The sequence below is a fragment of the Dryobates pubescens genome, chromosome 4 (assembly GCF_014839835.1).
Source record: "Dryobates pubescens isolate bDryPub1 chromosome 4, bDryPub1.pri, whole genome shotgun sequence".
NCBI classification, from domain to species: Eukaryota; Metazoa; Chordata; class Aves; order Piciformes; family Picidae; genus Dryobates; species Dryobates pubescens.
This window is the reverse complement of record NC_071615.1, coordinates 38,835,986-38,850,160: the sequence shown is the minus strand read 5'-3', so window position 1 is coordinate 38,850,160 and position 14,175 is coordinate 38,835,986. Positions and strand designations below refer to the sequence as shown.

Below are 14,175 nucleotides of genomic sequence, written 5' to 3'. Positions count from 1 at the left end.
ATTTTCACTACAAGACTTATTAGGTACTTTTTTCTTCACATCTGTTTGACTAAGGCTTTGGACAGATGTTTATTTAGAGCATGGTCAGATGTGTTGCTTCTGATACAGCTGCCCCTTCAGATCTGCCAACATAACAGCACATTTAATTGCTCCCTAACCTGGTCCTGACAAAGTGATCCAGCTAAAAGCAGAAACAAGAGCCCCCCAAGAACTATAAAAGAGGTGTTTAAGCTCAGCTGCATTCATTTTGACAGAGCCAGGTCAGGGAGCAGCTATGCACGCAATTATGCTGGCAGTCTGAGGGCTGGTAACCACCATGCTTAGGCAGTGATGAGCAGATGGGCCCAAACTGGAGCAGTAATCACTTAACCTGGTTAAATGGCAAGTAAAGCTGCTGTACCATACTGTGCCCCGAACCAACCTAACCTCTGGCAATTGCTCTTGCGTCCTTCCTGTATTCATTTACATAGTCCTCCTTTTCTCTTGTGTTGGTTCAGGAGGTCATCAGATCCCATGTGCAGTTAGTTCACTGTGGGAGCAAACAGGTATTTGCTTAAGGCAGAGGGACAGGCAAGCAAGTGGAAATGGGGCAGCCCAGAGCTGTCAGACTTGAGGTCCAGGCTCTGCTGAACCTGCAGTCACAACCATTCCTGCTGCAGCTAGCTATGGTAATTTAAGACACTACCTGTCAATAAATGTTCCCAAAAAATAGGGTTGTAATAGATAACAAGCCTGAAGAGACAGCGTCTACTCATCTCCTCATTCCTCTCACACCTCCAAGAGAATCCTCCTGGCTGCACTGTCCCATATATACCACTGATTTTTCCCATGCCTTGCCAAAGGTCACAGCCATCACAGCTCTGTTCGAAGAACATGTTTTGAAACAACTCACTGTAGGTGAAACAGAGTAGGTTAAACAGTTTCAATGTGGGGGTAGCCTTGTGCATCAGGAGCTGGAAGCATTTCCGGCAGGCAAATGTAACTCTGAAAAAGGATTTTCTAAATCAATCCACTTGAGCTTATGGCAGTAACTGTCTACACAAACAGTCTGTTTGGTCTAATACTTTTTTTTTTGCAGGGTTTGTCATTGATGAATTTAGTGTAACTATACCAGCAAAACTTAGGGTAATTAACTCATGCGAAAGGCAGTATCTTCTCACTGCATCAGTGTAACACAATTTTCTAAGCTTGGTGCGAATCATGCTGTGTTCTCAAGCAACTCCAAATTCAGCTGTGCCCACTAAAGATACAAATGCTTCCTGCTGGTGTCAGGTGCTCTTCACTACCTCCCCAGTCTCCTGTTACTGTCTCTGCTTCTCTCAGTTGCGAGACATTTCCAGGCATATCAAAAACTTACCTCCAGCAGTTTAAACTGCAGAAGTTTGTTTGCTTGGTTCACTTGTTTGAAGCAGGCTGGAGAGGACCCATGTGGGCAGAGCTCAGAGCACCAATGAGCAGCTCTAGGCAGCCTGGCATGCATGGAGTGCTGCTTATTGGTGATGATGAAGGAAATCTCCAAGGTTAACATTCTGGAGTTACTAATGAATGGCTTAAGTTACTAAACATTAAAAAAGAAGGATTTGGGGGACGGACGAGGAAGTGTTGGGATGTTCTCAAACTAAATGAGTGAAACAACTGTTAGTTCCTACCTACCATAATGTTCTAGAGTTTGCTGGATTTCACACAAGCCTGTCAAGGAGCCAATTACTGTTTTAGGTTGTAACCTCTTACACAGATGCAGCTGTTTGCAGAATGAATGTTTGTCTACATCCACAGTATTTATTAATTGCCTTTTTCTGTAGAGTGAGGCCAGTAAAGGCTAGGTGATTGCTTGTTTGTGAATCTCAGAGCCCAGCTTTGCACCTGCCCTGTCTTTAGACAAGCTGTCAGTGTTTGCTCTCAAATATACTTGTTCTCTTCTGTGAAAGTGCAAACCGTGAACTGAGTTTACCCTTACTGGCAATATGTTAGTAATTAAGTTCAGTAGTCTCTGTAGCTCACAAAGTACACCCATTTCTAAACCCCACGAAATGATGTGAAGCTCTTTATTCTACGTTTCTCTGTAAGATACATTGTGTCAGTTAGCATGTATTTTGGAAACAGAGCTTAGGAGCGGCTTCTGTGTAGAGAACCCTTCTGACTGAAGCACTGCTCTGATAAAAGATGCATTAAACTTGAATCAAGATTCCACTAGATGGAGCACAGGGGTAGCATTTTTAGAGCTGGCCAACCTAGTTTCCTTGGTCAACACCTAGAAGTTATGGAAACTGGGGGAAAATGCCTGAGATTCTGTCAATCAGTGTAACAGATCTGAAAAGAATGGTCTTTCAGCATTGTGTATGTCCTGGACAAAACCAAAGCAGAATTTTAAAACTTCAGAAATATGGCCAAAGCAGTTCAACAAATGTTCTCATGCAAATGTTTCCCCTCATTTAATCGCTTGATGTGCTATGAGCTCTCACTGAAGTTATTTCATCATATTTTTAAAGGCCATAGGAAAGATCATCTGTTGCTAATTCTGTTCTAGATAAATTCAGTTAAATAGAATTCTCTTCCCTTATTTCTTCTATTTATATATGACCTTGGAGAGTATAATAGGCTTGTTTCCTAATCTAACCTAAGTTGTAGTGTGAATTTGCTGATTTCAGTGGAACAAGCAAGGTCTCTTCTCTCTAGCAACCAGCACCAGAACAAGAGGACACAGTCTCAAGCTGCACCAGGGGAAGTTTAGGCTCGAGGTGAGGAGAAAGTTCTTCATGGAGAGAATCATTCGTCATTGGAATGGGCTGCCCAGGGAGGTGGTGGAGTCACCATCCCTGGAGGTGTTCAAGAGGGGATTGGACATGGCACTTGGTGCCATGGTCTAGTCATGAGGTCTGTGATGACAGCTTGGACTTGATCTTTGAGGTCTCTTCCAACATTGGTGATACTGGAGAGATCAAAATCAGATCTTCTATTGGGAAAAAAATACTAAGCAATGTTTGTATTACACTTTTATGGTACTGTTTATACAAATATTGACATGTCAGGTTTGTTGCCTTGCAGAAGATGATGTCCTAGAATCTCTTGCTGTTGTGTGTCCTGAATTCACTGAAACAGAATTTACTGCCTAGTGTGCTGGGCCGTTAGGGCTAAAATAAATAGCAAGAAGAGTGAGTTACAATGACAGAAGCTCAGCTGAACTAGTCTTGAAACTAGGATTTGCAATCTTTTAACTAAAATTCACCAGAAAGCCTTGCATGAACTCAGGACAAAATGTATTACCACTATGGATTATATCGCTAAAGACAGTAGAATGTCTTCTGAAAAGATTTCAGTTGTCCTGAATTTTTAATTGGTTGCTTATTTATGTATGAAAGAGTAAAGATGAGCAACAAGTGACTTGAAATATATAGACAGGTCCTGAACTTAATAAAAACTTGTATCACTGGCTTTTATTCTTTTCCTTCCAAAACCTGTTGTTTCATGTTGTATTCCAAACACTACTGTAAATTAATATTAGTGTCTTAAATTAAAGGATAAAAAGTGAAGTGCAAGAGAAGCAGGTTTGGGGAAGAAAAGGCCAGTTCTATGAGACAAAATGTTATGCAATACTGAGTACAATACAGATAGCAGGGATACCAAACTTGTCTCTACTTTACCTCATTTGGTAGTTTTTTGGTTGGTTTTTTGTTTGCTTGTGTGGGGGTTGTTTTTTTCCTCCTTGAGGAAAACTGGGGGCTTGCACTGGCTAAAATGCTAAAGAAAGAAGTTGTACTGAGGAAGAGGCTTTGATTCAGCTTTTGTGTCTGGTGGGAACATTTTCTCAAAATGTAGGTGCTATTTCCTGTAATCAAGGGCTTTCCAGAGCCTGATAATCATTTCCCAGCTGTATCATTTTGGTGAATTATTTTTTAGCCTTGGGTTATTTCTTGACTGGTTTTGCATATTAGGAATGGGAGAGGATCGTATTCATCTTGATGATAGAAAACAGGGAATAGAACTCCCACAGCTCCCTCTTCCTTTCCCTCCACCTTGTGGAAAGTTTGGCTTTGTGCTAAAGCATGAAAAAAGCCTTGACTGCAGTATGTCAGGCATATTTCAGCTCGATTTGTGTCAACCCTAATAAGTCAGCTGACAAGGTAATAAATTGGGTGTCTGTTCAAGACCTGGCACCTGTACAGGAAATAAAAAGGCATTTCAGTTGCAGGGGTTTTGCTTTGTTTTGCAAATGGACCTTTTCTCAAAGCTCCTCCACCTCCTCTCCCCTTCACTGAAATCATGCTATCAAAATGTTTATTTCAATTGTGACTGAAGCCAGTTTTTCATCTGGGGGAAAAAAATGCAAAGGCTCTGTAAGTATCCTTGGAAATGGAAATCCTTATGCTTTCCACTGAAACAAAGGCTTACAGAGCATTTAATTATTCATGTATCCTGCTGTTACATATATGATCTGAATAACTTTGTTGTTGAGCAGAAACTGCCTTTGCTCAACATTTTGAAGCTTTACATTCATGTAGTTTGAATCATGCTAAAAAAATAGAATTTATTTTAACCCAGGGAATCTGGATTAGTAATATCTCACTATTTTTAATGATAATATAACCTTCTGACCAGGTGTCTTACCATGTTTTGCTCTCTGTGTCTGACCTCTAAGGATGCAACTCTGTTAGACCCCTTGAGAGCCAAGTGTTTGTAGGTCCAGCTGTAGAGCTGTGCTTTTAGCTCAGGGGCCCCAGGTCACTTCCCAGTGTGATGTGAGGTAGCGATTGCAATAGTAGTGAGAGCTGAGGCAGTTTCCTTAGGGTCTTTGCTTTTGATACATGGATCTTCCTCCATGCTCAGGAGACAACTACTGTCTCTAGCTCTTTTCCCTTTTGGTAACTCTCCTGGGCACTGTGGAAGAAAGTTTCCTAAAACTTTGGTTTCAGGTTCTAAAGTTGATCTGTAAGTCAAAGGAAACAAAATGGGACTTTGCATTCTTTGAACCAGGCAGCTGCCTTTTCTTCCAATTGATTTTCCTCCACCTTTTTCCTCCTCCATTATCCCATAGGGATCTACCATAAGTAGATCTTCATTTCCACATGGAGAGTTCGTCTCCCAAAATTTCCTTCTTGGCCTTTTTTTAAATTAAAAGATGTGATAATCTGACCCAGTGGAAAGAGAAGGGGGAGATGCCTTTTTTTTCAAAAAAGCAAATGTTATCACCTTTGACTAAAGCCTGTAGGAGCTTCAGAAGCAAGGAGATGAGAACTCTCTCTCAAAGTCAAAACAGTTGCCTAAGTGCACACTTTGCACATAACGAGAAAATTATCAGTAGAAATGTTCACAATCCAGGAAGATAAATCTATGCTCTGTACATGACAAAGTTTTTCTGTCTGTGCCAGGGTTTACTATTCTTTATGCAGAGGATTGGACTGGATGACAAAAGCTTTACCTATCTGTTTCTGTCGTATTTATGGTTAAAACTTAACATTTAAATGAGAAGAAATTTTCTTAAGTTCTCTACTGTGTTTTCAAGAAATGCAAATGGAACTTGAAGGAGGGGGAAAAAAGGGACAGGGCAAAACTTTAGAACTCCAAGTGACCTTTCAGAATTGTAACTGAATGCAAGCTCTGGACTTTCCTATCTATCACACTGTAAATTAAAAAAACCAAAAATACTTAGCTAAGCAAGTCCTCTTTCTCCAGCATTGCATAGTGATATGATGGATTGCTCTAAATTAATTATAGTAATCAGCTAGTGTTATGTGCTGTAGAGTTGTGATTCAAGCATGAAGAAAAGAATGCACAGCCAGTTATTTTTATATATGTATGTATGTATATATATATATATAAAATGAGTTGCAGGAATAGCTCAAATTTTACACCTTGGGCTCAGCCTGTGGAAAAGAAAAGGCATTGTACGTTAATAAAAGTGAAAGAATAAAGTAAGAAAACAGTGCCTAATAATAACTGATATTCCATGTTGGAAGAGGTGTTTTAAATTTCCTGGTCATTGAAAAGATGTTAAGAAATGGCCATTTCGTTGTGATTGAATAATATCAGCTCCCTTCTGACCTGTTGTGAAAGGGACTGAGAATTTATACTGAACTTTACAGATGCCTCATGAGGTGAATTGCAAAAATCTGGTTGGGCACATACAATCTTCTTTTAAAATAGTTATAGAACACAGCTCTTATGAAAATTAAACATGTTCCAGGTGTGTATGGTACAACTTCTGGGCATAGCTGAGATGTTTTTGAAGTGGCAGATACACCTGTCATTGCTAGTTGAGAGAAATTCTTCATCTGCCAGCTGCCGAAATTGAGCTTCATGGGCTTTGCTGTGCTTTGGTTTTGCCCCAGAGATAAAACTGGGATGATTGAATTAAAGGTAGGAATGAGCTGCAGGTAAAATGTGGCAGCTGTCTATGGAAAGGATATTAGTTTTCTTCTTCCCAAAGAAGCATTACAGCTCCTTGTTAATGCTTCAGCTTCTTGGCATCAAAAGGTAGATGTGATACTCTTCTGCTTGAGGGCTAGTTTTGGGAGCTTGGGATTTTCAACTGACTTCTTCTGTGTTGATAAAGAACCTAGCAGCACAAAAGCTCAAGGCATTTCCTTCTAGTCTTATTCAAAGCACTATTATGGGAAGAGGTGCTAATGGCAGAAGTATAAAAGCTCAGAATAGATGCCTCTGCAAGAATATGAAGGTGACCCCAGTTGAAGCATAGCATGAGGGGTGGTTCACAAGCTGAAGCATCCAGGTTTGTTGAGGTTCCCTCAATATTTCAGTGCAGCTGCCCTGAAGCTGGGCATGGCCAGACTGTTTTCAGAGATGCTTTCAGGTGTGTGAAAGAAGGCTTAGGAGGAGCAGAAGTATAATATGTCTTTTGCAGATTCAAGTAGTTTGGGGGCCATACTGTAAACTATATAAAAAATAATCCAGTTAAACAAAGGGAAGAAAAAGAAAGGCAGATTTTGGGAATAAATACCACTGATAGGTGACACTGTGACAAGAATGAAAGAATGAGCAGACCAACAAAGAGATGCATGGAGATTCTTTCAGCTTATTTCAGTGTAAGGTTCCAACTGAGACCTATGCTGGCCTGTGACAGTCCATCAGCTGAGGTTTTGCAAGGCTGTGTCACCTATGTGCAGTTTGTTACTGCCCCTGTTCAAGTAGTGACTTACAGGTATGCCATTTGCAGTCTCCAGTTAAGTTCCCTAAGTCTGAAGGCCTCAGCCTTCCTTCAACCATGAACGTGATGTGCAGATTTCAGTCTTGCACAGCTCTGTGTAGAGGTGGTGTTCTGATAATTTATTCATTTGCCAAAAATCCCCAAAATACACCTGCAGCAAAGCATCTGAAAACCGGATTAGATTTATCTGCGTGTAGATCACAGTGCTAAATCTGGTGCTTTTTATTGGAGTCTTTGGCCCTAAACTAAGGTGCATTTAATTCTCTAAAAGATAAGATGGATTTCCTGCAGTGAGTATCTTCCCTACTTTTTTTCTGCCTGCTGGTTTTCTGAGGCTGCCTTGGTTCTGCTCACCACAGTCCCCTATTTTCAGCAACGGAGAAGGTGTGAGGAAGCTGCTGCAAATCATCTTGGGGACCACTCTCTTCTCCAAAAATATCTTAATTATACAGTCTTCTGCTGAGGGACCATTTCACAGCTAAGCCAGCTGTCACCTGGGCCAACTCAGTGCCCATGGTCTCTAATCTCTCTGGTGCCGGAATTAACACTTTCCCAATCTGTCAAAACCGCTCAGCAAAACCAAAGCAATTTTCTGGGGGACAGCTCAGCCTCTGAATCAGTAAAAGAGGTGGGAGGTGAATGGAGTATTCAGGGGAGAGTGTGACTGTCAAGTCAAATTTGTATTGATTTGTAGTGGGGACTTATCTCTGGATCTAGCCTGCCCATCTGAGAGCTACTTTCTTCTTTTGGCCTCAGCACTGACCTGTGTTAGGTCAGGGGTAGCTGCTTACTCCCTGTAGTTCAGGAACTCAGCAGCAATAAAAGCTGCTGTCTGGTGCCTTTTCTGCCTTTACAAATTCATAAGTTTTTTTTCTCACCCTTTCTGGTCAGCCCTGCTAGTTTTGTCTAATAATTGTCCATTCCCTTCTTTTCAAAGGGCTGGGCTTTGCCTCTTGCTGCTTTTATCCTCTTTTAAAGTGAAGTGATATGCTCCCCAAAATCCTGTCATCTTCCATGCCCTTCCTACAATGGAAATAGTCAAGGTATTTCAGTGTCATGAGTTAGTGTTTGAGCATAATTGCTGCTATACTTAAGTCACTTCTGATTTATGAGTTGGGAAGGATAGGGTTCTTCCAGATTTTGGGAAAGAGGAACATCATAGCACCTGCCAAGCATAGGAGTGCTTTGGCCTTTGAATATTGTGTAATGCTACAGTGCTGGTGGTGGTGGGTTTTAAAAACCTTGTGGACCATAAGCAAAGGTTCTACTTGAATCAATAGTAGTATTACTTGACAGAGGTTGCAGAGCATGGAAACAGGTTTTATGTGTTACAAAAAGACTTCTATCTGATAAATGGTAAATACACAGTAAACAGATTCTGTAACTGAAGTTGACAAAATAATTGGTAAAACTTTTTGTATTTCTCTCTTTCAGTGTTTTATTCAGAAGTGTTGAATTGATTAGTTACATCTACGTATGGAATAACTACAGGCTCTTTGAACTGCCCTGGGACTCACAATGGACCTGGTACTTGACGCTCTTGGGGGTGGACTTTGCGTATTACTGTTTTCATCGTTTAAGCCATGGTAAGATTTAACTTATTTTCAAAGTATTAAAATGCAAAAGATATCAATTATTTATTCATGAAATGAGGTATTTGGTTTTGGTTCTATTGTACTTCTACCCAAATTATATATAGCTGCCCTTCTTTGCAAGCATTACCAGAGACTCACTTTTCCTTTAGTATGGAAAACAGTTTATACATACTGCTTTATATGAATTTGTGAAAAGAGGAAATGTCATTTTGAAAGCAGTATCATAGGAAAAAAGTAAAGTACATAAAAATCTAGGGTTAGTGTCCCTCTATGGAAAATACAGCACCTTGGCAGGTAACTATTTAAAAAGAACCATCATCTATTTGTGTGTATTTAAAAACGTTTTTTTAACATTAAATCATTATTTAATTGGTAAGTGGGGAAAAAAATGTTTATAAACTTCATTTACATCTGGACATAGCTATACAGCTATAGATGAGGCATTTTCAAACTCCTGTTTGCAATTAACACAACTGCATATAAATGTGAGGCTTGCCTTGTTCTTTTCAGAAATACACTTTCAGTTCTACTTATTTTTACACAAGAGATAGGAAAAGCACAGTTTAGGAAGAATTTAACTCTTATTTATGGCAACTATGGAGCCCACTTAAATCATGCCAGTCACTTCTGTACAAAGATATTGTACAAATGTAATAGTATCGATCCCTACATACCTGTCTTGTTACACATTTCTGTTTGGAGTGGCAACATATTTTTACTCTAGCCTTTTATATCCTTTCTGAAAATGAGTAACACTGCCTACCAGTCTTCATTTCGGGCCTGATCTAAAGTCCATAACAGTGAAATAAGCGTAGTCGTCTCTAAGATACTTTGGACTGGGCTTCTCAAGGCAGAGTGCCCACAACTCGTGAAAGCTGTGGGATCTAGAGACGATAGTTTATGTAATACTTCTTCAGAAAGGGAAAATGTTTTGATGCCAATAGGGTCAGCGGAGTATATGGAAGTAGGTAAGAAAGGAGCCTGAGCTGCTGCGAGGAGTGGGAGAGAGGAAGGGTCCCTCCCAGGTGGAGATGGCAGGCAAGCGTGAGAACAATGCAGGGTGGGTGCAGGGGGACAACAATGGTTGGGGGACGGGGCGGGAGGCGAGGAAGCAGGGGGAGCTGGAACAATGTGGTGGGGGGGACATCGCAGCCGGGAGCTGGAAGCCCTGCGTGGGTGTACGCGAGACTGGGAATACGCTTCGCAAACAATGACATTAACAGTGCTGGCAGGGCTACAGCTTCGGGCTGAGAACTGAACCAGAGCATGAGGCTATTCCTGCAGTTTGGAGTAAAAATAATTACCTTCAAGTGTTAGAAAATCACTAGCCAAGCTGTGCTTTTACTGAAGCTAGTGGTAAAATTCCCACTGGCAGAGAAGGGAGTGGGGTCAGCTGCGTGCTCTCTAGAGCAGTTGCACGTATTTCTGTTCCTGCAGCAATTTTGTATTTGCTACCATCTATTTTCTCTATTTTGAGGGGATTGCACACTTTGAAACGAACCTCATTAGTGGTTTTAGAATTAAAATCCAAACCAATTCTCTCTATATGTAACAGAGTTGGGGAAACTGCCTAAGAAAATGCTGCTCTCGTCTTCAGGTCAGCAATGAGCTGTTCTATAAATGTTAATGTATTCTTCTTTAGGTTACAGAAATATTGTTCTGTGTTAGGTCTGTGCTACTTAGCAGGGAGCCGAAGCAACGCTATAGAAAATTACTTTAAATGGAGTTTTTTAGCTTAACCAACGCTATTTTCTCTGATCAAGAAGTGATGAAATTCATAGAAAGACAACACAGCTGTGAAAATTGGCTGTTCAGAAGTTTCCAAGGAAATTTAAGCATAGAAGATGTTTTGTTTTGTTTTCTTTTTTTAAAGTAAAATGTAAACTCTTGAAAAATACCTTTGCACTTTGAGAGGCCAGGACACTGAACAGTCTCTGATACAAGCAGTTAAACACATTTGCGATAGAAAGTGACAGGGCCTGATGATTCAGGCTTGGATCCTAGAGCAAAGTCAAAAATTAATAGCAGATGTATATCCCAGGAAATTCAAGCTGTGTGGGCTTATGTGTGGGTATCTAAGTAATAGCACTAATTATTTCAAACTGGAAAATTAAAATTCAGATACGTTTTGCAGTTGGTTCTTAAGACTTGATATAATTTCAATACAAAAAGTCATTGTTGTCATCAACATAGCTTTTCCTGTTTCCAAGCTAGATTTGATAATTCAAACCTCTGGCTTTTTGCTAACTTATTTTGTGTTGTGCATGTGATAACTGGACTGTCCATTCTGCTGTTTGAGTAGTCTCAATCATTGCAGATTTACAGCTGCTTCTCTAGCAGAATCTCTACAGTACCAAGTTTTTATCCAGCACTCGGGAAGCTATTTTTTCCTCTTCACTATATGCGTGCAATTGCTGTTATCATAAACTGAAGTTATACAGCAACAAGGGGAAGTATTTTTAGGTGTGATCTCATTTTGCAAAGGATAGAGTTATTCTAGGTATGTGCTTGTATTTTCCATTGTTTGCAGTAGCCACTAAAGAGTTAGAAAATAAAATGTTTCACCACTTATTCCAGCATTCTTCTGGGCCTGATCCAAAAACTGTGGCAGTCAATGGGAATACTTAGCCACTGCTTTTTCTTCTGGTGTTTTAATTAATTTATAAATCAATGTAACTTTTCCATTTCTTCTATTTAAACCACTAATTGTGGTTGTACTACTAAGAAAAGTAAGCTGCAGAATTACTGGTTTTAGTAAAAAAACCCAAAAATCGGGGAAGAATATGTCTGGGTTTGGGGGATTTTTACCAGATATTTTAATCTATCTTCTATGGATTACTCCTCAAGTTTCCTCTCCAGGTGCAGAGTCCATGCAGAGTTGCTCTAGCTAGAAAAGGGGATTCAGTGGTCCCAGAGCAGTGCCGAGCCATAGCCATGGTGCAGCACACCCCGCTCCACGCCCTGGCCCTGCGGATACTCCTGTTGCAGACATATGACAACGGCAGTAAGGAATTTGGAGGCTCTGTACACTAATTTCTTCAGCAGCCACACCTTTTAATCAGGAGAGGAAATCTAGAGACTTCCAGATCCATGTGAAAACAAGACAGATGCACTTGTGCAGAGCCTGGGTCCTGGGTGCCAGGCAGTGGGGGTTTCATGGCTGCCTCTGGTGTGGGGAACTCTGCTGAGACCATGGGCACCCCCAGTCTGAGCAGCAGCTGTGCTCTCAGCCCCATGAACCAACAGGGGATGGTGAGGAGCTGTAAAACTGTGGTACTCTCATTGAGGGAATATATTTTCATCTGTGCTTCCTGGGGGACTGTGTCCTGCAGAGCAGTGTGGTTTTCTGTCAGCCAGGGGATCCTCTTCTCCTCTTTCAGGCCCTGGAAGAAGCTGTCCAAGTCTGGCAGCCAGCAGGTTTAGAGAGCCTGTCTCTTTTTAACGGCAGTTTCCAACACCTCTTCTTTTGTTCTCCTTTACTGCTGGGGAATTTCCATGACTTCAGTGTCCCTCCCCTAGAACAACCTGGGAGAAGTGAGTTTCCTTCATCAGGGCCAACCTCTATAGCAGCTGCATTGTTCTACCAGGGCTGCAATGGCATGTGTCAGCCGTTCACTCCATTGTCCGCTGGCGGCTTCCAGCCACGCTGTGGGATACGTGACACCGTCCCTGTCAGCAAAAGGCCGAGCCAATATGAGCTGATGGTTTGCGTTATGCGCAGAGGTTGTAAAACAGACCTCAACTGATAAGTATATCCTCAGCAGATTCCCCAGCTGCTACATAAAATGTTGAGTTGGTGGTATGTCTTCTAATAATTCATTTATGGTGGAGGAGAAATAAACCTTCTACCTTCTGGAGCAATAGACACCCTGGCTTCTCAGTTTCTCCCACCCCACAGGACTGGTCTTTTGGCCAAGGCCAACTTCTGAAGGGTCAGAGAACAAAGAAGAAACCCTGAAAGTTCACTTCAGCTTTATCGCATCATGCCTCAAATCTGTGTCTTAACTGAGGATGTTGAGGAGATTTTCTGTAAGATTTGCAAAAGCTGAAATTTTTGTGAACATTTTGTCTCCTGTTCTGTACATTTTTTTCCGAAGGGAGTTTCTCTTAGCTACGACTTAAATTGTTGCTGTTTCTTCTCCCGGCAAGCATCTTTTGTTATGGTTTCATAGAACAATTTCTTCAGCAGCAGAGCTGATCTCAGAAGTTTCTGGACACTCTTTCCTACACTATGCTGTAGTTCACCATTCACTGTTCTGAAAAAGCCCTCCAGCAATGGAGGCTATGTGCATAAGATCACAAACCTTACCTATTAAAACAAGGCTTGTGTTGGGTTTCTTTCTTAAACAATTCAACTCTGATCAGTAGTGATGGAGTCAGCTTAGCCATGGGGCAGGACATGTAGTCCTGACCAGTGGTCAAGAACAAAAGCAATGTTCAGAATGTATGGGATAACTGGAGATTTCAGAGAGAGCAGAGAGGATTTTCTGGGTCAGTAGTACATAGGCAGGTAACTCACTCTTTTGTAAAAAAGCCAGAGAGAATAATTTGGGGTAGGTAGTGTCTCAAGAATTGGGACAATAAAATTTTTCAAATGGGCAACAGTAAAACTCACTCCTATTCTTTTTGGTAATTATACACATAGTCTGCCACTTTAGACATCAGTGCAGTGCTATGCTCACTGAATAAGGAGATGAGTTTGAACTTTCAAGCTTGTTAAAGGAAAAGACAACAGGGCTCAAAGTCTCTTCACCATCTCCATGAGAATATATTGGAATCGTGTGACTGTGCTATCTTTATTTATCTGGCCCATTCCTGCCTTTGAAGTGCTCCTTTCATCTGCATTTTATAATGTACTTGTCTGAAGACATTATATTAAAATTGGCTTGTTAAATAGATTTTATATTAAGAATTGACAGTATATTGAAATAATTTTGGATTTAATGGTGTTCAGGTTTATGGGAAATGCATTACAATGAAATGATGTTTGACTTTTGTTATTGGGAACATGGTCAGGGACACAAGATTTTCTTCTCAGTAAAATCTGTGTTTCCCTGGACATACAGTGTGGTTTTTTCACATGCTATAGGCTGCATTGGGGTGGAGGGGCAGGGGAAGTGTGTTAGATGGCTGTAGTTCTCTAGGCTTGTCTCCTCATGTGAGAAAATGCCACTGTTTACCTGACTAGCAATTCAGTACTGCATTGATTGTTCAGCATGAACCAAATTTAATTCCAACCCAGTGAAAGACAGAAAGCTTTGGGAACTGTCAAGTGACTGAATGAGGCTCTGCTCTTTTTCTTGTCACAGCTTGTGTTGGTTGCAAAGGGAATTGATACTCAGTGATTAAGAGAAAAATACTCTCTTTTTGTGAATTTTACAGAAAACCTTTTTTGCCATTCTGCCAGTTGGGTTTTTT

The 14,175-nt window shown here is 40.9% G+C and overlaps 1 protein-coding gene across 1 annotated transcript in view; it reads left to right on the top strand.

Moving 5' to 3' along the window:
- The window catches only part of AGMO (alkylglycerol monooxygenase), a 190,782-nt gene that overhangs the window by 13,174 nt on the left and 163,433 nt on the right, over positions 1-14,175 (top strand). Inside the window, exon 3 of the mRNA XM_009903069.2 lies at positions 8,597-8,748. Coding sequence (XP_009901371.2) covers positions 8,597-8,748 — 152 coding nt within the window. The remainder of the gene's footprint in view (positions 1-8,596; positions 8,749-14,175) is intronic.